The following is a 23,243-nucleotide window of genomic DNA, read 5'->3' as shown; positions in this document are numbered from 1 at the left end:
CTTTGTAAAATATTAGTGATTTCGAGGCAACGTCTTTGTTTAAATCCAGTGATCCATGGAAGCTATATTCAATTGAAATACCAAGTTCGGTAAAGGTAGTAAAGGTAGTAAATGTAGAAAATTCAACCCTTTATACATCGTTTGCGGTTCTCTCAAACTTCAGAGAGTAAATACAGTAAACTCCCTCTTAACTGGCCTTTGTGCAACTGAATCTCTGACTGGATAAACGATTGGTCGGTTAAGCAAAAAATGTAAACGATAATATGAAATTCGGTACTTAAAAATTTAGTACGATTGAAACTAAGATTGAGCTGCGAACGAAACGAAAGTGTGAACAGGTTGATAACACAGTTAACGTATCGGTAATGAAACTTAATTTGTGTCACGAAGCTCTACCTAACGATAGATACAGATACTAAAAGATGCCGGTTCTCGACCGAGTCTTTCGTAACCTATGGAAGCAGAAGACGAAGTTCGGGAAAATATTGGTGTTCATCTTGCAAGTAAATCGCTGATCGAAAAACTTGAAAAATTAATATGGACGATGATAACGATCAGGATAATCCAATCGAGGATGACTACTACACGTTCCTGAATATCCCTAAAAATGTGAGCAACCGTAGCAAATTTATTTCCCATGCGAATTTTTCTCTTTTTCCCAGTCAAGGGTAGAGATCAATCTCGAACCCTCCACGTGACACGTTCCTTTTCAAACTCTGACGTAATCAAACCCTTTGCAATAATATTCTAAATTATTAGTACCCGATAATACATCTGTCGAATGCGTTTCATAGAAAACTTTACACTTAAAATTGTTTCAACACGCGATAAATCGCAGTTGAACTTCAATTGCTAACTGCGTAAACGCAACGACCTTATTTATTTTTGTATTTTCAATTGAATGCAGCAGAATATACGTTTCAAAACGATACTTTTCTCAAGGTTTTTATCATTAAAAATAACTGGATGCAAATCCTTTTGTATAGGGTATTCTTAAAATATTTATCCAAATTTTATTTGCATATTCTACTAATTATAGTCGTGAAACAGATCATAAAATTCAGGATTGACAAATACTTCCTTTCCAAAATATAATTGTTTAAAGTTTGCATTGAGAAAATTATTTAAAATACAGTATAACTTGTTATAATTTGACAAGTATTTTACCTTGTAAAATATTTTGCGTTAAAGTATAAGGATCTTTTAACCATGGTACTTTTGATTTTAGGCAGCTCCAGAGGAAATTAACAATGCATATCGCAGACAAAGCAGACTTTATCATCCTGATAAGCACACAGATCCTTTACTTAAAAAAGAAGCAGAAATTCTATTCAACCGTACGAAAAAAGCTTATGAAGGTTTGTTCATAATGTTGCAAGTACATTTTACTATATATTTGTATACGAATAAAATATTACTTGCACGATAGTTTTAAGCGATCCACATCAGAGAGCTATCTATGATTCTGTGGGAGTGCGAGGATTGGAAACTGAAGGTTGGGAAATTGTACAACGTACCAAAACACCTCAGGAAATTAGAGAAGAGTATGAACATCTTGCGCGAGAAAAGGAGGAAAGGAGACTACAACAATACACAAATCCTAGAGGCAGTATCACGGTGAATGTGAATGCTACAGATCTTTTTAACAGATATGATGAAGACTATGAAGATAGGTAATACAAAATTTTACTTAGTACAGATATATATACTACAGTACTTACTGTATTTTAAAATATAGCCCAAGTCTCCTTTCATGCATCGAAGTCAGTGGAATGTCTATCACACAGTCCATTGAAACACCCCTTACTTTAAAAGATACAATAACCTTGTACGGTGAATTAGGTACCCAAAATGGTACTGGTACTGGTTCTATAAATGTCTCTGCAAGACGATTAGTTTCGTCAAAAGGTTGGGTAGAACTTGACGTGGGTGCTGGCAATGGACCAATGGTATCTATAAAAGGTTTGCGTACTTTAACAAATAGAATATTTTGCGACGGTGCAACGATATTGCAATTTACTGAACAAGGAATAAGACCTGGTATCGTAGGAAGTACGTTTATTCGCTACGCGAAAGTAACAAAAAGACACAAGGAAAAGATAATTTTCTAATTATTTTTTATCGATTACAGCCCTTGCAATGCAATTAGACAATCATACAGTAGGTTATCTTACGTATAGAGCAGGAATACGAAGTGCCATGAATACAATGATTGTAAGAGATACATCTAGATCTTACACAGCATTTTCGATACATTTAGGTATTTTACAATCATATGTCAGTCTTAATTATACCTATAAAATGGAAGAAAAACAGATAAAGCTACGTGGAAGTATAAAGTTAGTAACCACTAGTAAATTCTATTGGTATATAATTCATAATTGTATCTATTCTGGTTCTACACTGATTTTAAATTGTTTTAATGTTAACGTTTCACGATTTCTAGAGCTGGTGCATTCGGAGTATTATTGGAATACGGAGTGGAACAAAGAGTATCGCGACATAGTAACCTTTCCGCGGCAGTGCGCGTTGGATTACCAACGGGAGTCACTCTGAAAATTAAATTACGTCGTGCTTCTCAATTGTACACGTTTGCAATTCACTTGAGCGACGAGGTTCTTCCAGCACCTGTGTTTTATGCCACCGTAGTACCTGTAATCACTTGGGCTTTCGTCAAGAAGTTTGTGATTGATCCCGTAGTAAAGAAACGAGAAGAACGCGAAAAAGAGAAACAGAAGGAGATGAATAAAACGAGGATGGCAGAAAAGCAAAAAGAAGCAAAAATTGCTATTGAATTAATGAAAGCCACCGTTAGTAGAATAAGAGCCGAGGAGGAGTCGAAAAAAGGTTTAATTATCACTAAAGCTTTATATGGACGATTTGTGTATCCTCAAGAGGAACGATCTTCTTCGGAAGAACATTTGCACAGAGACGAAGTAATAGATGTAACTATACCTTTGCAATGTTTAGTAAAGAATTCGAGGTTGGTTCTGCATGATGCATCCAAGGTATAGTCAATCTTTAGTTTTTTGGGGCTGCCATAAGGTGCCTGTTCAACTACTTCTTTCTAGAATCAAAATAACAATAAGCTTTGACATTTCATAGAGTCAGTTACCTGGATTTTATGATCCGTGTGTGGGAGAGGAAAAACAATTATTAGTACAATATCTGTTTCATACTCAAACACACGAATGTATCGTAAAGGATAACGCACCTGTTAGAATACCGTTACCATGTGAGAATACATTCGTTTATTTATAATTAAAATTTTAGTTTCACGTATTTTAATGATTATATCTTCTCTGTTTCAGCACACTTAGTAAACACAACATGACGTATACAACGCCATAAGAAAATGAAGTGAAATCATTGCATTATGCAATGATAGCTTGTGCTGCTTTATTGAAGTTTTTTTTTTTTTTAATCATTCTTAGATTAAACTTATGCAAACATCATGTTGAAAAAATTGAGCGTTCATCAATAATTTATACTTTGTACAATAATTTCACTTTCCCAGAATAATCATTCGCATAATTTTGTTTAACCATAGATACGAGCGCAGATAAAACTAGAGGACTGATTCGCCTTAATAATGTGCTTTTAAATTAATATACTATGAATAATTAGAATTGTTCGAAACATAGAAAAAATTAGTTATATACGGAAATAACTTTTAAGTATTTTTTGAAATTTTGTTAAGTACATACATTTTAACTGTTGAAGTTGTGTGTTTTGCACAAAGGTAAATTACTTTTAAAACACTTCCAATAACTGCCCATAGAAAGGTAATAAATAATATGTATTCTTAATCGTAACTGCGACAATTGCACTGAATTGTTACTAAATGATTGAATCATTAAATGAAGAAAAAAAAACACTTGTTAGTTTGTACAATGTGCTAATAAGGACATGGTGCATATTACTTAATATATTCAAGGAGAAGCAGCCTGAAAAAGTTGTATAGAATGTTAAAATCCAATTAAATTATAAATGTTTCACTTTATAGTTCATTAGTGTACAAAATATTTTTTTTGGTAAAAATAATGTATCTAATTATATACTTGAATTTTGAAAACAACATCTGTGTCGGTTAATCCAAAACAACATTATATAGCTCAACACCGAGTAACTAAATTTTAAATAAATTTGTTTTGTAAAATATATATAAACAAAATCGTATCCAAGATTCTGATTGTGTTCATTCGTCTTAATTCGATTTATTTACATTTAAATCGATACTTTTGAAAGTCGAAGCGATCAATGGAACAGTGGATGGAAAAATAAGTTCAGCTATCATAGCTGTGTCCTTAATTTTTTCATCATTTTTCTGCAACAATGTCCACGAACGATCTTCTTCTAATCTATATGCACCTTTATGAGTTTGAGGAGGTCCTGTCCTGCCCCACTCCTGCAACATAGAATCATTTTTGTGACTTTGTACACCTTTTAAGGTTATTAAATTAAATTGAAAACAATATAATTTACTTCTGGACTAAGCATAGAAAAATAAAGCTGGCCAGTTTCTCGTTCATAAAGATGATACACGTGTCCAGGTTGTTTCACAAAATTGCAAGCAACATGATGCAATTTTATGTTCCAATCTGCCTCTAGGAGAATCATTTTAGCTTTATCCTGTAAAAACTTTATTTGCTCTACAATTATTTGCATCTTGTTACATGCAATCGCCTGAATAAAGCTGTCAGCTTTTTGTATTTCTGTAGCTAGTGCAATCAGATTTTGTTGCGACGTACTAGCTGTAGCTTTTGGATTATTTAATGCAATACCTTGTGGTACAATATTGCGCTCCACTAAAGCCACTGTTTAAAAATTAGTTACTGACATTACGTATTTTCTAAACATGTAAAAAAATTTACAAAATATTTCTAACTTCTACCTTTAGTGAGTTCTACTTCAGACTTGTCCATTGTAGTAAAGTGATTTTATTTAATATAACAGAGAACAGATACACCTTGGGATCATCATATAATGCTAAATCCAATTTTAAAAACCACTCACACTTTCGTGGTACATTTGAAACACTATTTTACTCAATTCTCATTCTTTAAAATGATATGTCGAATATACTGTTTATTGTATTATAACCCAAATAAGCGCATACAATAGCAACAGCTATGTGTCTTTGTGATGTACTGCATTAAACACATGAATGTCACGACTCAATGAAAACTGAAATACATTGTGACGTTCTAATCAGTTCCCGATAATTATTTATTTATGTTGGGAACCGTAAAATTGAGTAATAAAGACTAGATACTTTCAGCTTTCAGAAATTGAATCTTCCTAGAGATTTTATTATAAAATTTAGCAAAGAACCAATCGCTACACAGAGAATTCTCATTTGGATAAAATATAACTAGGTTCCTAGGGAAAATTTTTTCAACGTAAAATGTTAGTTATTCATGTATTTAGAAAAATTATATAAAGTTAAAATAAAAATATACATAAAGCACAATAGTTAAAAAATTGAGTTGCAATAGCAAATTTCTACATATCGATAGTTTTCGATAGTCGACAGTAAGTTCTGTACTTTTTTACGTCAATATAGTTTAATCGATAGTGTAATCGAGATTATCGAAAATTATTGATAACGGTGACTATCGATAGTTTCCCCACCCCACTAAAATCTACCGTGTCGAGTGATGGGGGAAATTCTGTGTTCGCTGTGTAGCCATTATGCGCGATCTGATCGCTAGCGCCATCTCGATCCGAGTCGTACGTTCTGAGCCTTAGCCACGGTCTCCGCCATAGTAATAGGAGTAGATTTTAACCCCTTGCACTACGTTGAAATTCGGAACAAGCCGTGCTCAACTTATATTCAATATATATATATGAATATAAAGCTTCTGTTTTATCTCATAAGAATTATTTAATATAAGAAAAAATATTATGTAATATTAACGAGTTCTCTATGGAGTAACGGAGATGATTTTGAAATGTAATTAATTTTCCTTAATGGAATCAAATATTTTGTACGACACAATCCGACTTAACTCTAGTTATTTCCCACGAAAATGTATTAAACTATGTTCCCCATGAAAACAACGTTTCGAAGGTACCAACATTTCACATTCCTATTATCGCATACAAGAAATACAGAGTGAACGATATATAATAAAAATCAGAAAATTAAGTCTTTTCTTAAAGAAAAGTATACACCATTTTAAGAAATCAATGGATACATTTCGTCCGTACATCGACAGATGAACCGCTGGTTCAAGAGCGGAAGGTTCAATTGGACCTTATATATTTCGGCAGATCAGCAAGTATATCACCCAATTCCTTCAAGTTCTCCATATCGTCGTCGTTGCCGCGAAAGTTGTCCAATCGTTGTACATTCGAATGTTTGTGTACGAGTATCTGATTAATCACCGTACCTGTCTCGTTTAACATGTTTTGCGCAAAAGTATCAAAATACGAAGTTATCGGAGTTGGATCTTTGTTGTAACGAGCGGTAGAATATTGTAAATATTCTTGAGCGTTTGCCGATTTTGTCGACCAATTCTCGAAGAATTTTTCGTTCGTGAACACCGTCGCGATCGAGGTCGATCCATCTTCGGCTACTCTCAACACGCCGAACTGATGATTACTCTGGTTCGCGTAAGTTTTGATCTGGAACATTCCATTTTGATCGTACACATTTCTAAAGAGATGTTCCTCGCGAAACAGATTCTTCGGAATCTGATCGAAGTACACGTCCATTGTAGTTCCAATTCCGAACTCGTGTCCGTGTTTTCTATAGTGATAAACAGCGGTTAATGGACTATTGAACTTTAATTCGGTGTTCGTCAAGATACCCTTGGCTGTGTTACAATCATCCGTGACACTGTTCTTGAATTGTTCCATGACATGGGGATCGTTTCTTATATCCGTTAAAAATTGACGATACTCCGATCTAGTTTTGTCTGAAAGAAAAGAAAAACGAAAAAAAAATTAAAAAGAAACGAACGAGCAAAGAAGCGATGAAATTGAACAATTTGTCGAGTTTTCGACGCGCGATGAACATTTTTCAATCGTACGTTTTTTCTCCATGGCGATCAATTCGATGCAAGAATTCAAATCGTTGATGTTGTTGCACTTGAATTCATCCGCTAAGGCGATCGCGGCGAAAATTACATCCTTGTTGTAATTCCCCGCGGTATTTTCGAACACTGTTTGCAACCGATCTATATCGGCGCCAGTCAAATCGGCGAACAACTCTTTGTCGTTTATTTTAAAATCCTTCAAGTTTTTCGTATCGGTTCCGAATACATCTGCAATCTTCTGTATAGTATCGTTGCGTCTCACGTTCAAAGCCAAACGTTCCTCTTTCATAAATCGTTTGAATTGTTGGTTGACCTGTCTCGCGTTTTTATGATTTTCCACGTTACTCAGTAACGTCTCCGCGTTCTCCTTGGTCAGTTGGTTGAACCTGGATTTTCATTATCGATCAAACGAGGAAACGATACTTTGTAAAATAGAATTGTACACGGCGAAAGAAAACACGGGTAACCGATTTTACCTACACGCTTACAAGTCGGGAACGCTAAATAAATACTTGTAAACATTTCAAATAACGTTATCACCGTTAGTGACGCCACAGGATAAGAAGTGTGTTCACTTCACACGGGAAATAATCGAGTATTCTTACTCTTTTACACCGCGGTTTGAATAAATAGGACGTCCTTAAGTATGGAAAACTGGCGTGGCGATCGAACGTGTTAAAAAAAAAAAAAAAAAAAAAAAAAAACAACGCGTTTAGATTTAAAAGAACAAAAAGGACAGAACGGTCGTTCTTTGTACTCACCGATTAGGATTTACGGTCAGTTTTTTGTTAATGGTAACGTTTCTTCCACCTTTAACTTTCACGGACTTGGCGGTGCTGACTTTCTCGAAGAACTCGTTCGGACTGTTAATTCTATTAATCGTTCGGGCGATTCTCGCGCCTTTTTTCACGGAGAAATCCCCGACGAATTTATCGAAAGATTTTTGCGCCTCGCTGTTGGTCATGTTTGCCCTGTACTCTTTAAAATAGTCGGTTTGAGCCTTATGAATAATACCGTTCGCTGTTTTCGGCTGGATGAGCGTGTTCGAGAAGAAAAACACGGACAAAGAAAATTGCAAAACGTCCAACGCTTCCAAGTTGTCCTCCTGTTTCTTATTGTACAAGTTTACGAATCCTATTACCAGCATGGACGAATCTAAAGCGATCGTCGTGAACTTTAAGGCAGTCCCACCGGCGAGTTGCAACGACGTGAAATTGCGTCCAGCTCGTGCACCGGCTACGAATGTGCTGTTCACCGAGGCCATCCATGCGTGTAAAGGTAACGCTGCGATACTCAATCCGCATAATATGGATTCCAGATCGAGCAAACTCTGCTCGTGAGTACCTTTGTCGACCAAACGGTGTATGCTTCTGCCAGCTCCGTATATCGCGCTCGTGGTTCCAGCTGCGCCTGCGCACAAAAGCACGACTGGTGCCACGGGTGTGAACATGGCTGCTATTCCGATTACTCCGGTGACCAAGCCGATCCCTCCGGCGCCAACGTCGAGCACCTTTCCCGTACGGGCCGTCACATTGCAACTAGGCGATGTACCGAATGTCAAGTCTACGTCACAATCGATGTCGAATTCGTAGGAATTGTTACCGGAACACGTATAAAATCCGTATCTCGGATAACAATACTTCATCATTGGTAACACATTGTTCTCTTCCCAGTCCTTCCATGACTTGTACACGCGGGTTTGCAAATCGACGAAATAGGATTCCTCGGATTTGTTTATACGTACGCGAAATATCGGAACGGTATACGCCGTTTTCGAGACCAGGCAAGATACGAAAACGATACCGGTGTGCAATTGGGATAATTTCGAATAACGATCGTAAACGTGGAGTATCTTGTCTTTGATCGTATCGGCGTATGCCCGTTGACTCTTGTCGTAAATCTTCTCGAGGTCCGGCATATTGTTATTTTCCTTCGTTGGTATTCCGTATACAGCGATACAAATTTTCACGCATAATAAATCGTAGTCTTCTGGGCTGTAGACGTCCCACTGTTTACCTTCGAAAGACGTATAAAAATTCTGCTGGACAGAGCGTGCATCCTCTTTCCATTTCTTCGTATCCGGATCGTCCCACGTGGATCGATACTCCTCTGTCAAGGTACTAACTGTGTCTCCCATTTTTTTACAGCCTTGAAAACATTGTATCAGTTTTACGTAGGTACGTGTGCAATGACACACGAACAAATCGATACGGACGCGTTCCGATGAAAAATCTATCGAATTTTCGTAATTACGTATCGGTTTGAATTAGACAACGTGGAATTAGACAATCTGAACAAAAAATGTCACACACCGATACAGGTATATTTCGTTTTTTATAAAATCATATGGAAAATAATATATCGAACATCAGCTACAGTGCGACGATAAATTTATGCACTTTGTTCTATTTTTCATTTTATATCTTTACAAGTATTGTTGAAATTGCGATGACAACAGTTGTTAGGGAACAAAGGATGGTGTTATGGCTACCTACTGGTAAATTGGTGCCCCCGTGATTTTCATATTTATAATTGAAACAAAATACGTTAAATTCGACTGATCTTTTTAAGAGAACACCTCTGTATTCTATCGATGGTGACATCTGCACGAATATTGAACGAATAAAAGCACAAAAGGGGATCTAGGCTGTTATATGACGAGCATGAGTCTAGCCCATGTGCTATATGTATATACCTACGTGTTTGTACTATTAATCGAACAGTATTTTATAACGATTCAAACTGAAATTCGTGTTTCCACCAAAAGTGAGTTCTCGGGACGTTCTCAAGGTTTGGTACTTCGGTGCTCCCGTAAGTAGGCGAATCGGTACTATTTTCAATAAACTCCTCGATATCTTTCACCACATCGGAATTTATCAAGTCGTGTAATTGCTGCTTCTTATTGCTCGTACGAATGTTAAAATCGTTCGCGATAAACCATAAACCAGATAAGCAGCACTGCGCCTCGATGCGTTTATCAGCGTTTAATCCATCGTATAAGTTTTTCAATCCGTGTTCGATCGCTGGCACCGACTCTAATAATAACTCCTGTACCCTGGGACGTATCTCGGCAGAAATTGGATTCCTGTCTCGTCGATAAGCATCGAAAGAGTCGAAAAGTAATTTCTTCGTTATTGTGTAACTGGTGTACGATTCGAGTGCCTTTTGTTTCGACAGCGTGTTCAAATATCTCAACGGATCGAACGCCTTCGCTGTAATTTCACTTGCCATTGAGTGCAGCTATCGAAATAGAATTTTTCAACAATAATAAACGATACACGCAATAAATATAAATATACTACCTTCCTTTTTCGACAATTTCTGAAAAAGAATCGCCTTCTCCGTTTAGCAATCGCGATGCTTTGAATTATCGGGACACAAGCGGGTTCAAGTGTGCCGCGAATGACGTTCACGTGACGCGATTCATGTGACGCGATTCATGTGACGCGATTCATGTGACGCGTGAACTCGTGTTGAGTTATCGTTCGCACGAATCGTATCGGTAGACCTCAACTGCGCATATTCCGTTAACTCGGAGCTATGAATTGCAAAACGATCAAGGAACTTTTCGATCCCTTTTCGTACGATGAACAATTGATTCTTCGAAAAGATCCGACCTTTGTACAATTGTATCGTAGTTATAACCACAGAACACTAGGTGCGGTAATTTCACGGTACAACGACGTCACTCGAATCACCTTGAGTTGTCACATTTATGGAAGGATAGCGTTATTATCTCAGGTATTATAAGACAGGGTCCAAGTTGTCCCAATGTTTAACCCTTTGCACTCGAAGCTTCTCTGCTACCAGAAACCAGCACCTCGATGAAATCCATCGAATCGTGTAATTAATTTCGAACGGAGCGTTTATCGTTTCAACGTTTCGTACATATACGTTTACATCTTACAAGAGAGGAGTGATTGAATTTTAATCTCAATCCCAAACCACGATGGTATCCCGAATTGGAGGGAGCACACCGAAAGCACTCGAGTGGAAAAGGTTAAAACTGTACAAATATCAGAATATTTTGTCACGATTATACTACACGGATGTTAAAACTATAAATTATCAACTTACGAAGATGCGTGTACGAGCGACTACACGTATTCTTGATTTTCAAAAGCTATCAATAACGTTTGTACCAACCAAGTCCACTGATTTCAACTCCTAATGGAAGTTATCTGGTAATCTCCTGATGGCGAACAATGTTATAAAAAGGGTTTCCCCCCCCCCCAAGTTTTATTTCATTGCACTATTGTAAAATTGGAGTAACTTTTCCAGGTTGGCAACCTTCGAATGGTGTTTTCCTTTAATGATACGAATTTAAATTTGCAACAAGGTTAAACGTAAAGGACAATACAGAACGAAGTTTGACAATTATGTATTCACTTCCTAAGAACATTTAGCAAGTGCAGAGAATCTTGGCTGCTGAATTTAACGCAATATCAAAAATATTATGCTGCTGACATTTCTAGTGTCTCTGCTCTCCAACCAATTTTGACAGCAGTTGGCCGCCATGGGAATTCAGTGAAAAGGTTTGTCACCACGTATGTTTGAAAATCTCACTTGATTCTCGGCCTTCCCCAAGATTTGTCAAACAAGTCATTATATTTCTCATAGAAAAAAAAAGTCTTCGCTTCTTTACGACGAATTTAAAACACAGCTTATCTTTAGATAAATATACTTAAATTATACGTTGTGTTCTGTCACTCGATAACTTATCAAATTCCCTTCTTATCGAAGAATTCTTTTAATGTGACACCCAACTAAGGAGTGAACGAATTATTTTTTCAGCAAGTGATTTTTCTGTCTAATAAAAAAAAAATAATAAATTGAACGTTGCCACGGCATATTCTATAGGAAATAAAATTCAAATATATTGAACATTCCAATGGTAAAGAAATAATTGTTCGTTTTATTAAGAATTGATGTTGCTGGAACATAAATGAATACTCGAAAGAAAAGAAAATCCATCTTTGTCGAGTGTAGTTCACAATGCGCGTTCATCGCGCCATCTAGCAACGGAGTATTCGAAACATTTGTTCTATACGAGCCGATTTCAATTCTGGTGACTTTAATTACTAACAACTTGTAATGTTGCAATCTTATCCGAGCATAAATCGGTAACGTTAAAAGTGACAAAGAAATAACGAACAATTTCGCGAGCCCTTAATCCAAATGACACGAAAAAGCATCGCTTGCAATGTCTATTGTAAATTCCCGAAGCAACGGTTCTTTCATAGCGATTTGAGCGACACATCGCTCACAGATAAGATATTTCGAAAGATTATATTTGTCGCTCTGCGATACCGATAACCGGTATCTATCCCGCGAGAGCAACCTGCGAAGAAGAAAGGGTAACCGGAGAATGGTGACTTTCATCTCAATTGGTCAGAATCCATTTCAACTAGCGTGTCTGTTCCTAAAATTCGTCAAATATTAGTTTTCGTACCACGAGATGGTGTATACAAACGGCGTTACCGACGGCGCGACTGATTACGGATTCAGCAATGTTATTCTTGTAATTCCTGCTATTACCGTCATCTCTGGTAAGAATTGTTCGCGAGAAGCGCAGCATCGAACGCGTATCTGTATACGAATAACTGCTTTCATAAAACATATGGTTTCTTCTCGTAAACTGATAATTCCGTCTGCTATCTGCTTTTCGTTCTATCTCTTGGGTCATACGACGGTTGAGCGACTTTGTTCTCGCGATGGTTTATTCGTGTTCACTTTCGTCAACGAGTCTTGTTTGAAAATCGGCAACTGGCACTGTTCGATTAACAAGTGTTTTTTTTTTTTTTTTTTAAAGGCAACAGGTCTGAAACCGCCCGTATCGAACACCTGAGACGGAGTCGCACGTGATTCCGATTTATGAATGCGGCGTGACGCGAAAAAACTGAGTGACGTAACGTGTTGACATATGGTCCGTCTCGATCGATCGATTCGAGTTCCAACGACGAGACGTTCGTTGCTCGTGCACTACCATGTGCTTGCATCGACACGAACCGATGAATTTCGTCGACAACGCGTCCCCGGTTGAACGCACAGCGGAGATTTTACAAACGTCGACTTCTAAAGGTTGTTTCCAAAAATTCGCCCCGTCCGTGAAATTAGATCGAGCCACGCAAGATGGCGGAGCGGAAAAGTAGCCGTCGGAGGGTTTGTTTCGGTCGAAATGTAAGACGGAAAATATTTCTTTCGTGGGTTGAACGTACAACGAAACAGATTACTCGTTCGACGCGTTATGGACGCATTCTTTATCCGATTGACGGAAAATGACACGGTTGTATCTCGAAAACGGTCCGATCGGAATTGGGTACACGAGACAGAAGTATTTCCCTGTTTCGTGTACGAGCACCTAGCACGTCGTTAAATGCACGATTAATCGCGTGTACGTGGCGCTTGCCGCGTTTCCCACCAACAGACGAGGATGTACCGACGGTAGCGTTTCGCGTGACGTGCAAGAGGCGCAACGCGCCTGCCTAACGCGTTTCGTTCTACACGTTGTAAAGGTCAGGTTGTTCCAGCCGAGGTTAACCTGTGTTTCGTGGCTACTCGGTGAACACGTTGGAAACGGCCACGTTGGCTCGACGTACACGCGACCACCAATAAGATAAGGATTCCCGTTCGAATCGGCCAATCGTTATCCGAACGTCCGCTCGTCGTTTATCTTCCCGCCAAACGCGAGCGGTCTTCTTAGTGAACGATCATCCTCTTCGAGAGTGTGCACAGTCGCTTGGAGCCCGTTCACCCTCGTTTTCGAGACCGCGCGCGTCTCGAGGAACGTTCGATCGTCCACGCCGAGGGTGTTCTCCGTTCGGTGTTCGTCTTTTCGTTTACCAATGACGAAAGCATCTTCCAGGTACGCCAGTTAGCTCTCGCACGCGAACGATCCGTCGGAAGAGGATTAGGTTTGCCGTGAAGCTCGTTAACGCGCGTCGGGGCAATAGTAAACGGAGAGGGGAAAGAAAAATAGAAAAATAAAAAGAAAAAGTAGAAAAATAATTTTTTCTCGTCGTTCGGGTGCGCGTTGTTTCGCGGTACACGGGTTCAGCGTTGCTTCGTATCGCGGCCGAGGAAACCATATGGTGGTACGCTCGTCGCGTCCATGAGCCGTGTCCGCGTGAACAATATCGTTATCTAATCTTCGCCGGGCGTCTTCCAAGAGGACAGTGACCGGCGATCGACCGCTCATCTGTCGTTAATATTTTTAATCAGGATGTGGATGACACTCGTGGCCGGGCTCCTGACCGTCGCGTTCGTGAACGCGAAGGACGATGCGGCGGGCCACGTTCAGTCGGAAGCGGAGAGTATTATACCCGATGCGAGCTTGCCACCGGGAGCGTTGCCCGGCTTCGATGGGAAGATCCCAACGCCCAAGCAGCTACTCGAGATGCTCGACTCGATGACCGACATATCCGACGAGGAGAAAGCGAGCATCAGGGAGGACTTGATGAGGAACATACAAGCGGATGGCGCACAACCGGCTGCAGCCGTCAACGATCTAACCATGCAGACCATCATACTCTTGTCTCTGCTGAGCGTAGTCGTTCTAATCTTTGGTAAATATCTCCATATCCAACCCCATGTTCCATCCCAGTTCCCTGTTGCCCTCTTTGGACGTGTTCAACCCTCTTGAGACCGCGTTTACCAAGATCTCAGGAGATGTGAGATCTCAATCGAGAGTTTCACGTTCTGTTAAAACTGTCCTGTAATCCGTGATGAATTGCGTGGAAAATTTCGCAAGATCTCTAGAGCTGTGGGTGTCTAGATCCTCATGCACAGAAATTGTTCTACGTTCTGTTAAAACTGTCCTGTAATCCGTGATGAATTGCGTGGAAAATTTCGCAAGATCTCTAGAGATGTAGGTGTCAAGATCCTCATTCTATAGAAGTCGTTTTTCGTTCTACGTTCTGTTAAAACTGCCCTGTAATCCATGATGAATTGCATGGTAAGTTTTCGCAAGATCTCTAGAGATGTGGGTGTCTAGATCCTCATTCTACAAAAATTGTTTCCTGTTCTACGTTCTGTTAAAACTGTTCTGTAATCCATGATGAATTGCATGATAAGTTTTCGCAAGATCTCTAGAGATGTGGGTGTCAAGATCCTCATGCACAGAAGTTGTTTCCTGTTCTACGTTCTGTTAAAACTGTCCTGTAATCTATGATGAATTGCGTGGTAAGTTTCGCAAGATCTCTAGAGATGTGGGTCAAGATCCTAATCTACAGATGTCGTTTCTCGTTCTACGTGCGTTAGAACGGATTCGTTGATCTCCGTGACGAATCGTGCGGCAGAGTTTCGCAAGTTCTCACGGATCCCAAGATGTAGGTCAAGATCGAACCCACGTAGCCTCCGCAATGCGTTGGTTCTCGTTGATTCGTGAATCGGTTCGAATTCTGTTTCGCGTTGGAACCAAGTTGTTTGTTTTATCAGCGACATTGCGTAACGATCGGTGTCGCGTATCGGGGCACGGTGTACATCGTTTCGCATTTCGATTCGTCGCGTATCTAATCGAGCACTCGACCGGCAGAACAATCGTTTCGATCGGTGGGAACAGCTGGTGCTCGTCCATCGAACGAATCGGTGTTACGGATTGATTTCAGTTTCACTTTCTTCGTTTCCTCGCGAACATGGCGCAGAGAATCCTGGACGCTCTGCGCAGCAACGGTGTCCTAACCGATGGCTTGCAAGAGAAGTTGTCGAGTATTCTACCGGGAAACGGTCTGGAGAAATTGTCGGGCATCTTGCAACGATACGAGCAGCTGGACACAGAAGAGAAGAAGCAATTCTTGCGCGACGGGCTCGCGATGCTCAAGCAGTCCTTGCGCGATGAAACGAACGATTTGGATTTTTACACGCGGTTCTTCCACACTTCCTCGTACACTGTTTTCCTTTTCGCCGTGCTATCGATCGTTCTTGTCCTTGGTACGTTGCCCTTCTCTGGAATCATCGTAATCAACTGTAACCCGGTGTGGTATCGGTTCGTAACACGCACGTCCATTCCGTGTTAACGAATGTTTCTGTTGTTGCAGTTTTCTTCGTTTACAAATTGTTCAAGTGTCTGACCGAGAGGGAAGCGAAACGCAACGAAAACAAGAGGAACAAACAACTGAAGAAGAAGAAGTAACGCGAACGACGATCGCGGTAGGCGCGACAAACAATGTACAATTTCCAAGATATTTTATCGCGCCGCGCGAACGTAGCTCCATTGTTCGGTCGATGATCTATCGTGTGCTCGACGCACGATAAAAGACGATCTACAATTTATCATGAGTCGCTCTATTTTATTAAATGAAACATATTTACGAGTGAAAAAAAAAAGAGAGTACCTATTCGTTTGGCGGATCGTATATAAATACGCATAGGGTTATCAGTGAGTATTTTGGCATCGGAGCATTATTTATTGTGCCATTTTGTGACATTACATGACATGCGTGGAAATTCCTAACGGATTATACTGCATGCAATTTACCGATTTGCGCACGAACCTCCGTGTCTCAGCGCGGAAGTTTGAAATTAACATACGATTAAAGTTAGACAGTTCCTTCGAGCGTAACACGCGTAAAATCTTCTCAATTGTTACACCGATACGTTCGAGTTACTTGCGCATTGAGCATGTTTGACACGCCGCTACAGTTCGATCGTGCGTAAAATATAGAGAATTGAAAGAAAGAACCGTTCGCAGCCATAACGTAAACACCGACCGTGCGTCGTGTATTCGTATCTGTTCGTATCTTCGCAAGATTCCTGTAAGCTTACGATTTAGCATTTGGTAAATAGATTATAATACTTCATGCGTTTTCTCAAGACCCTCGAAGACATTCAAGGGAAAGTTTTTCATCTCCCTTTCAATTTGTACTACGAAACAGAATAAACATTTTTTTTTTTTGTTTTCTCTCTCTCTCCTCTTCTCGATGAGGTAATCATCGTTACTCTTACGACTGTCAAGCGCTTATTAAATAAATTCTAATGCTTGGATAATAACGAAAAAAATAAGGCACTTATATTTTGTTCTACGGACGCGTTTTCCTTTTTTTTTTCTTCCCCCCCCCCCCCCCTTTTTAAATCTCAAAGAACAGAACCCTTGGTACTGTGTCTTTCGTTTAGACAGCGGCTCACGCCTCGCGTCCTTTCAGACTTACACGGCTATATAACATCGTTATAATTTGTAGAAATAAAAAATATTACACTTTGTGTAAATAGAGATCATATTCATCAGTAGCATCATCGACCAACGCTCCGGTTAACATCCGTAAACTCCTAATAACAACAGATTCGACGCTGATGAATAATCGTAACAATAATAGTTCGCAAACCACACTTGCGGATTCGCTCGTGGCACAACAATTGAGTAACATCGGTCGTCGTCGCGACGTAAATATTTCCTAAGTATGTTTCAAACTAAAAACGATTCGCTTAAATCCTACGAGAAAAAAAGAAATCGGAAGAAAATTCACTGAATTCTTTGTAAAATAATATATATAAAATATATATATATATATTCCGATATATGTACGTATGTATTTTTTTAATGTTGAAAATAACTCATTTATTTCGCGTCCAAAGTACAGATAACCATCGAGAAACGATTATGCTGAAACCTTCCGATGAGTATTAAATATAGAGTAAGAATCGATTTCCTTGTTTTCCTTTCGTTCACTAACGAGTCTTAACCTTCGTCGAACCTATCGCGTTGAACAAACGTTTCGATATACAGTACCGTGTCTCGTTATAGGTCGTCATTCATGTTACGTTGTAAGCAGTCTCTCTATAAAGTTCCCTCGAGTTTCAGCAGCTTTGATAACTGATCTTATATTGCGACGATCTTTAAATTTCGTTAACCAGCACTTACTGGCATTGAATAAAGACGATATCTTAATTTCATTTTTTATTTCCGATGCTTTTTCCTGTGATAATAAACAATGAGTGGATTTCTCATTGCCCGCTGCCCCAAAAACTGGGGGTAGTTTTCCAAATTCTCAAAAACTGTATGTCTTGCTTTCGTTCTTTAAATTTTAATTCACGAATTTCTTTAGCTGCATAACTTCTTAATTTATTTTCTTCACGTTGAATGCGTAGAATCGTTTCTAGAGAGATTTGATACTGTTCTGCTAAATTGGGAGTAGTTCCTCTCATCGCGTTCAACTTGTCAAGAATATCGATCTTTCTTTCTATCGTTAACGAGGTTCTTTTCCTTTCCATGATAATTTAACGATAATTTAACTACAACAGTACACGCAATTACAATCATAATTAGTACAGTACAATTTATTAAAACTTTAAAAAATTTAAATAACCTTGAACCTTTCCTTTAAAAAGGACGATATTTATTTTCCTGTATCCCTATAGAATCAAAGCCGTTGAAACTAGAGCAGCCCTTTATGGTTTGCCGTGGTCGCGTGTCACCTCGCTCATTTGCACCCTATAGCACTTGTCACGGCAAAGAACGGAAAAACTGCAAAATAAAGGACTGATTCGTTGTAAACGCCCCCCCCCCCCCCAAGCGAACGACTTATAACGAGACAATAGTGTACTTTTGAAGGATTGCTCGTTTTGAACCGATCGCGTAGACGTTTAACGTTGGCTAAAAATTCGAGGTATTTTTCACCTACACCACGTTCGTGTCTGGAAATACCTAAGCGAGTCGAAAAATCTTCCCATAATTTTTGTCGTAATTTACGCACGAAAAGAAACAAAAAAAAAAAAAAAAAAAAAAAAAAAAAAAAAAACCACCATTAAATTTATATTTACGTAACGAACACTTTCGTTTCCTCTGATGTAATAATTTTCCATCGAATCACAGATACCATTTGGCAATGTAGGACTTATGAGAGATTTGTATTACCCAGTTTCTTGCGTTTCGTTTGGTGAAACGTTGCGCTGTTCAGGGACGCGACGACGGCTTCAGGAGTAGTTTGTATCGTTCGCTCGCATTATCTGTGAACAGAACGAACACATTTCAGGGATTCGTTCGAAGAAATCCACGAAATGGATCGACCAGTTTCATTCACCGAGTGCCTCTGAATCCCGTTACCTTTGATAGTTTCAACGAAGTACATGCTCTCGTCCTTCATGTTCGCTACCAATTCGTCGGTAACCAGAACATGGATACCCTGGGGACCGAGGAAGAGCACAGAATGCAGTCGATCGTGGGGCAAGTTCACGATGTTCAGCAGCTTGTTCATCAGAGCGCTGCTGGTCAGGCTATCCAAATAGGCGACCCTCCAAAGGGAACCGTTATCCTCCAGCGAGAAATACAGGGTGAGCTTCGGGGTTGGCGCTTTCGAGTGAAGCGCGTTGAACAATCGGATACCGTCTACCAGGCCGCAGATTTGGATCAAATCGTCTCGGGAGAGTCGCAGGATATCCGAGGCCGAGAAACTGGCGAACGTCGATTCGAAGGCACTGAAACGACCAGCACGTAGCCACGTGCTCGTCTGGGCAGCATTTGCGTCGGGTGGCAATTGGCTCGGACATGACGATACCTGGACAAAATCGAGCAGTATTAGTTTTCCACGATCGACGAGAGCGGTATTGATACGTCGGAGAAACGAAATTCTGAGTAAAAAATGAAAATATGATCTCGGACAATTATACGACGAAACTAAAACACACGAATCAAGTAAAAGGAAAAACCTTATTGCTAGGAGGACGCGCGAAATCCGTACAGCGAGCACGGTAGGTTTCCAGCTAACTGTACATGGCTACGTTTCGAGGTTATCTTTTGTTTCTTATACTACACGGGCGTATAGTGTTGTCCCAATACATGTGACATAACAGAGAGTCAAATTTTGAGAAAAAAATTCTCTCGCGATAACAGAGCACACACTAAAGAAACGAAAATTGTGAGAAGCAAACTCCTTTTAAGCGATAACGGAGTCGTTCGCGCCATGTATTTGGGTCAATCGTATACGCCCTTAGGGTGTTTTTTTTTTTTTTTCATTCGTTGGTACCAGTTGCTTCGGGCTGTCAGAACTCTTTGCAGGCAAACTAACTTCTGCTTTGATGCAGGACTGATCTGGTAAGATTGCCGCGGACGATGGCAGAGCCGGTGCGGTTCCCACGTTTTCCTTGACGTCCGAGGCAGGTGCCAGCGGTACAATACCGGGATTGGAAATCGAAACTGCCAAAGGCGCAACAGGCGAAGTACTGCCGCTTACGGTCGGGCGTGATTGGGGCGATCTGCAAGAACAGAAACAATCCTAAAGGACACTTTTCACGACCAGGTGTCGATGCGTTGAATAGCCACGATGATCATCGACGTTTTATAACCTTACAACGCTCCTTCTTGTAGTGTTTGCACGTGACGAATCCCGATACGATAGACTCCCTCTTAATCGGTCTTTATAAGGATGAAGGATATTACGGAATTCTTAAAAATTTAATTCGAAGAAAAAGTTCGAAGGAAAATCAAACGGAGCGAGAGTGTGTCGATAATTTTCCTACCGGTTAGTTATGCTGATACCATATATGTAATAATACCGAAATGTTTTTGTTTAAAAAAAAAAAAGAAAGATAACACGACCGGATAATCGAGAGTCTATTGCACTCGTAAACTTTTGAATAAAGTTACGATAATCGTTCTATAATATCGTATAAAAACAAGTACCATAGACAAAACATCGAATCTTCTTTTTCTTTTTTTTTTCTTAGGTTTCAGAAAACAAACGTCGAGGATATCCTTAAATGTGAAAAAAATTTGGCGCGGCTGTCAACGCACTGAGAAAGATTCGAGAGAAACGGTACACTTCGGTACGCGTCGTCCCGAGATCGATTATCGCTTTCCGCTCGATTCGTCCGATCTCGATTCCGCGCGCGCGTTCCCAGAATACGGCGAGAGTTCGAACGCGCGTGCTGAGCATTTTTTCATTCGTCGACGCGACACGTCGCGACGTCACGGTGGATTGATGTCCGTCCGCGCGCGCGGCGCGAATTAACGGCATTAGGCACAATGAAAGCAAACACGGTTTAATAATTGACACCGCAACCCACCGTCGTGGCGCGCGAACATTAAATCGTCGGGCCACCGACGAACGTGGACTATATTATTCGTAACGAGCGCTTCGTTTCGAAACGTAAGCCGCGACGGAATAAATAATGTCGTTTAATCGTTGACCTTAAACTCGTCTAACTTATTCGCGAGTTACGTAAGCACGTGCGCGCGAGATCTCGAAATTCGAGAATCAGCGGAATAATCTTGTCCCCGTCTCTTTCTCTCTCTCTCTCTCTCTCTTTCCTTTCTTATTTACAAACGCGACGTGCAAGTTTTTGTCGTCGCGCGACATCTTACATGGCGCGTCTCCTCGAGCGAAAAATCAGCTTCGAGACTCCCTTCCCGTCGATTCTCTTGTTGCTTCGGCCTTTTCTTATCGTGAGGCTGACTAATCCGCCGCGCATGAGATTACCTCTTCTCGCTCTGGATTCCGAAATAGAATGAATAAACTTAGCCACCACTTCCACTTGCAGAGGGCCACCGCTGACCGTTACCTCGTGCTCCAGTAGGTAAGCCGAGACATCGCCGAGAAATTCGGGCGTCAATCTGATGGCCCAGCAGCTCTTCAATTTCCAACTGGGACAGCTTTTTGGCATCTCGAGTACTCGTCTCTTAAATTCCATCTGGCATTCCCAAAGATCTATCTCTCTTTGTCTCTCTCTCTCTCTCTCTCTCTCTCTCTCTCTCTCTCTATATATATATATATATATATTTCTTGTTCTCTCTCTCTCTCTCTATCTATGTTTCGTATCGGTTAAACCGTTCGGTCGTCCCGCTATCACGTGCATGTGTTCTCCACGAAAGCTTTCTTTCGTCTCTTCACTCGTTCCTTCGTGAACGCAGGCAGCGATCTAACCGCGTGAACGCTCGAGCAATCTCGGATTACCTTTCCATCCATTCGTACGAATTTTAGTGGCAGTCGATAATTCCCCGTTGGTTCACCTTCCGAGAATCGGTGACCATATCAACGCGATCGCGTTCCTCCCGCGACTCCTGGTGTCACGAGTCGTCCCCGTGGTTCGAAGGGCGGTGGTTCTCCGTCGGCTTTGTTCCTCGTCCGCAGACTAGTGAAGCTTTCGATCGAATCGTTGACTCGAAAGTCTCGATTCGCGAACGAGAAGGTCGATGTCGGATACAATCGGTACGAATCAGATCGCTATTGGTACACGCGTCTGCCCCGAACCGGATAACTCCAGTCGCGACTCCGTTCGCGCTAAATTTTAAAAAAATACTCGATTCCTCCGACGATAATAAAAGCCGGTTGGCGATCTTCTCCAACCGTCGAACCGACCGTATCTTGTCGCGGTCGATTCGTCGATCCGTTCTCGCGCCTTTTATCGCGCGAGCATGTAACAAGGAGAAAAAGAAACAAAATACTTCATGAAACGAACGCGACGCGGCCACCTGCGTCCGCGAAACGCGTTCCAATCGATGCGCGAAAAGTCCTTCGCGTGCCGTACGACGAATTATTCAACCGCATCCTCGTGCATCCAGGAAATCGTCGTCGATTCGCTTCACGTTTTTCCTTGTTCGTCACTCGGCGCGACGAATCGAAAACGAAACCCCCTAGCGTCGATAGGGAACGAGACGAGTTCTCGAGAGACGGCTCACGGAATCGCCTCGGTTCGCTGATCGGGGACTAGGTACGCGCAAGCAACACACGCCACACCGCCAACGATTCTCGCTCCCGGGCAAATCGGTTTACTTTCCCTGATCGAGTTACGTCTCGTTCGCTCGACGATCGAGCACAGCCTCGTGGCACTCACCGAAATCCGGTATCCGATTCAATCGATACCCTCCTCGGTTCCGCGATGGCGGTGGACGCCGACGCGAAATCGGAAAGAAGAAAGTAATGAACGAACGGGCCCGGATGTTACTCTCGGATGCGTTCAGTTCAAGGCCGAATCGAACCGCCCTGGCATCAGCTTTCCGGCGGCCAGGCTGCTCGTCATCTGAGGAAGTGATCCTGCCGTGACAGGAGCACCTGGCTGGCCAGGATCTCGCGCACAAGCACGCGTTGATCGACGACGTGTAACAACGACTCGGGATCAAGGATGCTCGACGCGCGAGATAATTGCGGACGAACGGCCGGAAATCGAGATTCTACGTCGGACGAGGGCATTCCAACGGCGTGCGGACGCTTCGCTCTCGATTCGATGTCCGAGCGACGACGGAAAACTTTCTTCCCGGGTACCGTGCGACGG

General features: G+C 41.0%; 5 protein-coding genes across 16 annotated transcripts in view; 2 read left to right on the top strand and 3 right to left on the bottom strand.

Annotated features, from left to right (window-relative positions):
- The first annotated feature begins 352 nt into the window (after positions 1–352).
- On the top strand, positions 353–4,174 carry LOC143153071 (dnaJ homolog subfamily C member 11). The gene is made up of 8 exons (XM_076323857.1): positions 353–609; positions 1,229–1,358; positions 1,430–1,673; positions 1,739–2,052; positions 2,132–2,339; positions 2,447–3,008; positions 3,106–3,235; positions 3,312–4,174. Exons 1-8 carry the CDS (start codon positions 538–540, stop codon positions 3,332–3,334), a joined length of 1,683 nt encoding a protein of 560 aa, XP_076179972.1. The 5' UTR covers positions 353–537; the 3' UTR covers positions 3,335–4,174.
- On the bottom strand, positions 3,957–5,328 carry LOC143153072 (uncharacterized protein C1orf50 homolog). Its single transcript, XM_076323858.1, has 3 exons — positions 4,895–5,328; positions 4,486–4,817; positions 3,957–4,408 (listed from the first exon to the last, which is right to left on the bottom strand). The coding sequence occupies exons 1-3, from the start codon at positions 4,923–4,925 to the stop codon at positions 4,208–4,210; spliced, it is 564 nt and encodes a 187-aa protein (XP_076179973.1). The 5' UTR covers positions 4,926–5,328; the 3' UTR covers positions 3,957–4,207.
- Positions 5,329–6,074: 746 nt separating this feature from the next.
- On the bottom strand, positions 6,075–11,258 carry LOC143153070 (uncharacterized). Of its 2 annotated transcripts, none has more exons than XM_076323856.1 (4): positions 11,121–11,258; positions 7,805–9,191; positions 7,038–7,429; positions 6,075–6,923 (listed from the first exon to the last, which is right to left on the bottom strand). In XM_076323856.1, exons 2-4 carry the CDS (start codon positions 9,178–9,180, stop codon positions 6,250–6,252), a joined length of 2,442 nt encoding a protein of 813 aa, XP_076179971.1. In that variant the 5' UTR covers positions 9,181–9,191; positions 11,121–11,258; the 3' UTR covers positions 6,075–6,249. The 2 variants fall into 2 exon arrangements, with proteins under 2 accessions (XP_076179971.1, XP_076179969.1); XM_076323854.1 differs by lacking the exon at positions 11,121–11,258 and adding an exon at positions 9,743–9,868.
- Positions 11,259–13,562: 2,304 nt separating this feature from the next.
- LOC143153077 (uncharacterized) lies at positions 13,563–16,302 on the top strand. 3 transcript variants are annotated; one of them, XR_012993709.1, is made up of 4 exons: positions 13,564–13,908; positions 14,265–14,608; positions 15,650–15,971; positions 16,079–16,218. XR_012993709.1 is itself a non-coding variant. In XM_076323873.1 (3 exons), exons 1-3 carry the CDS (start codon positions 13,889–13,891, stop codon positions 15,877–15,879), a joined length of 594 nt encoding a protein of 197 aa, XP_076179988.1. In that variant the 5' UTR covers positions 13,563–13,888; the 3' UTR covers positions 15,880–16,001. The 3 variants fall into 3 exon arrangements, 2 of the variants coding, with proteins under 2 accessions (XP_076179988.1, XP_076179989.1); XM_076323873.1 differs by lacking the exon at positions 16,079–16,218 and having other exon boundaries at positions 13,563–13,908; positions 15,650–16,001; XM_076323874.1 differs by lacking the exon at positions 15,650–15,971 and having other exon boundaries at positions 13,614–13,908; positions 16,079–16,302.
- The window catches only part of Gem (transcription factor CP2 like gemini), a 31,844-nt gene continuing 23,167 nt past the window's right edge, over positions 14,567–23,243 (bottom strand). For 5 of the 9 annotated variants that reach the window (XM_076323859.1, XM_076323862.1, XM_076323866.1 and 2 more), the window contains 4 exons: positions 20,000–20,228; positions 19,081–19,531; positions 18,892–18,983; positions 16,425–18,501 (listed from right to left, as the gene is read on the bottom strand). In XM_076323859.1, the coding sequence (XP_076179974.1) occupies positions 18,931–18,983; positions 19,081–19,531; positions 20,000–20,228 (733 nt within the window). In that variant the 3' untranslated portion in view covers positions 16,425–18,501; positions 18,892–18,930. Of the gene's footprint in view, positions 15,987–16,424; positions 18,502–18,891; positions 18,984–19,080; positions 19,532–19,999; positions 20,229–23,243 lie in introns of those variants that run through there. The other 4 variants (XM_076323863.1, XM_076323865.1, XM_076323861.1 and 1 more) reach the window with 3 other exon arrangements.

Source organism: Ptiloglossa arizonensis, chromosome 12, assembly GCF_051014685.1.
Source record: "Ptiloglossa arizonensis isolate GNS036 chromosome 12, iyPtiAriz1_principal, whole genome shotgun sequence".
NCBI lineage: Eukaryota > Metazoa > Arthropoda > Insecta > Hymenoptera > Colletidae > Ptiloglossa > Ptiloglossa arizonensis.
The sequence above is the reverse complement of the archived record's forward strand: the minus strand, read 5'-3'. Positions and strand labels throughout refer to the sequence as shown.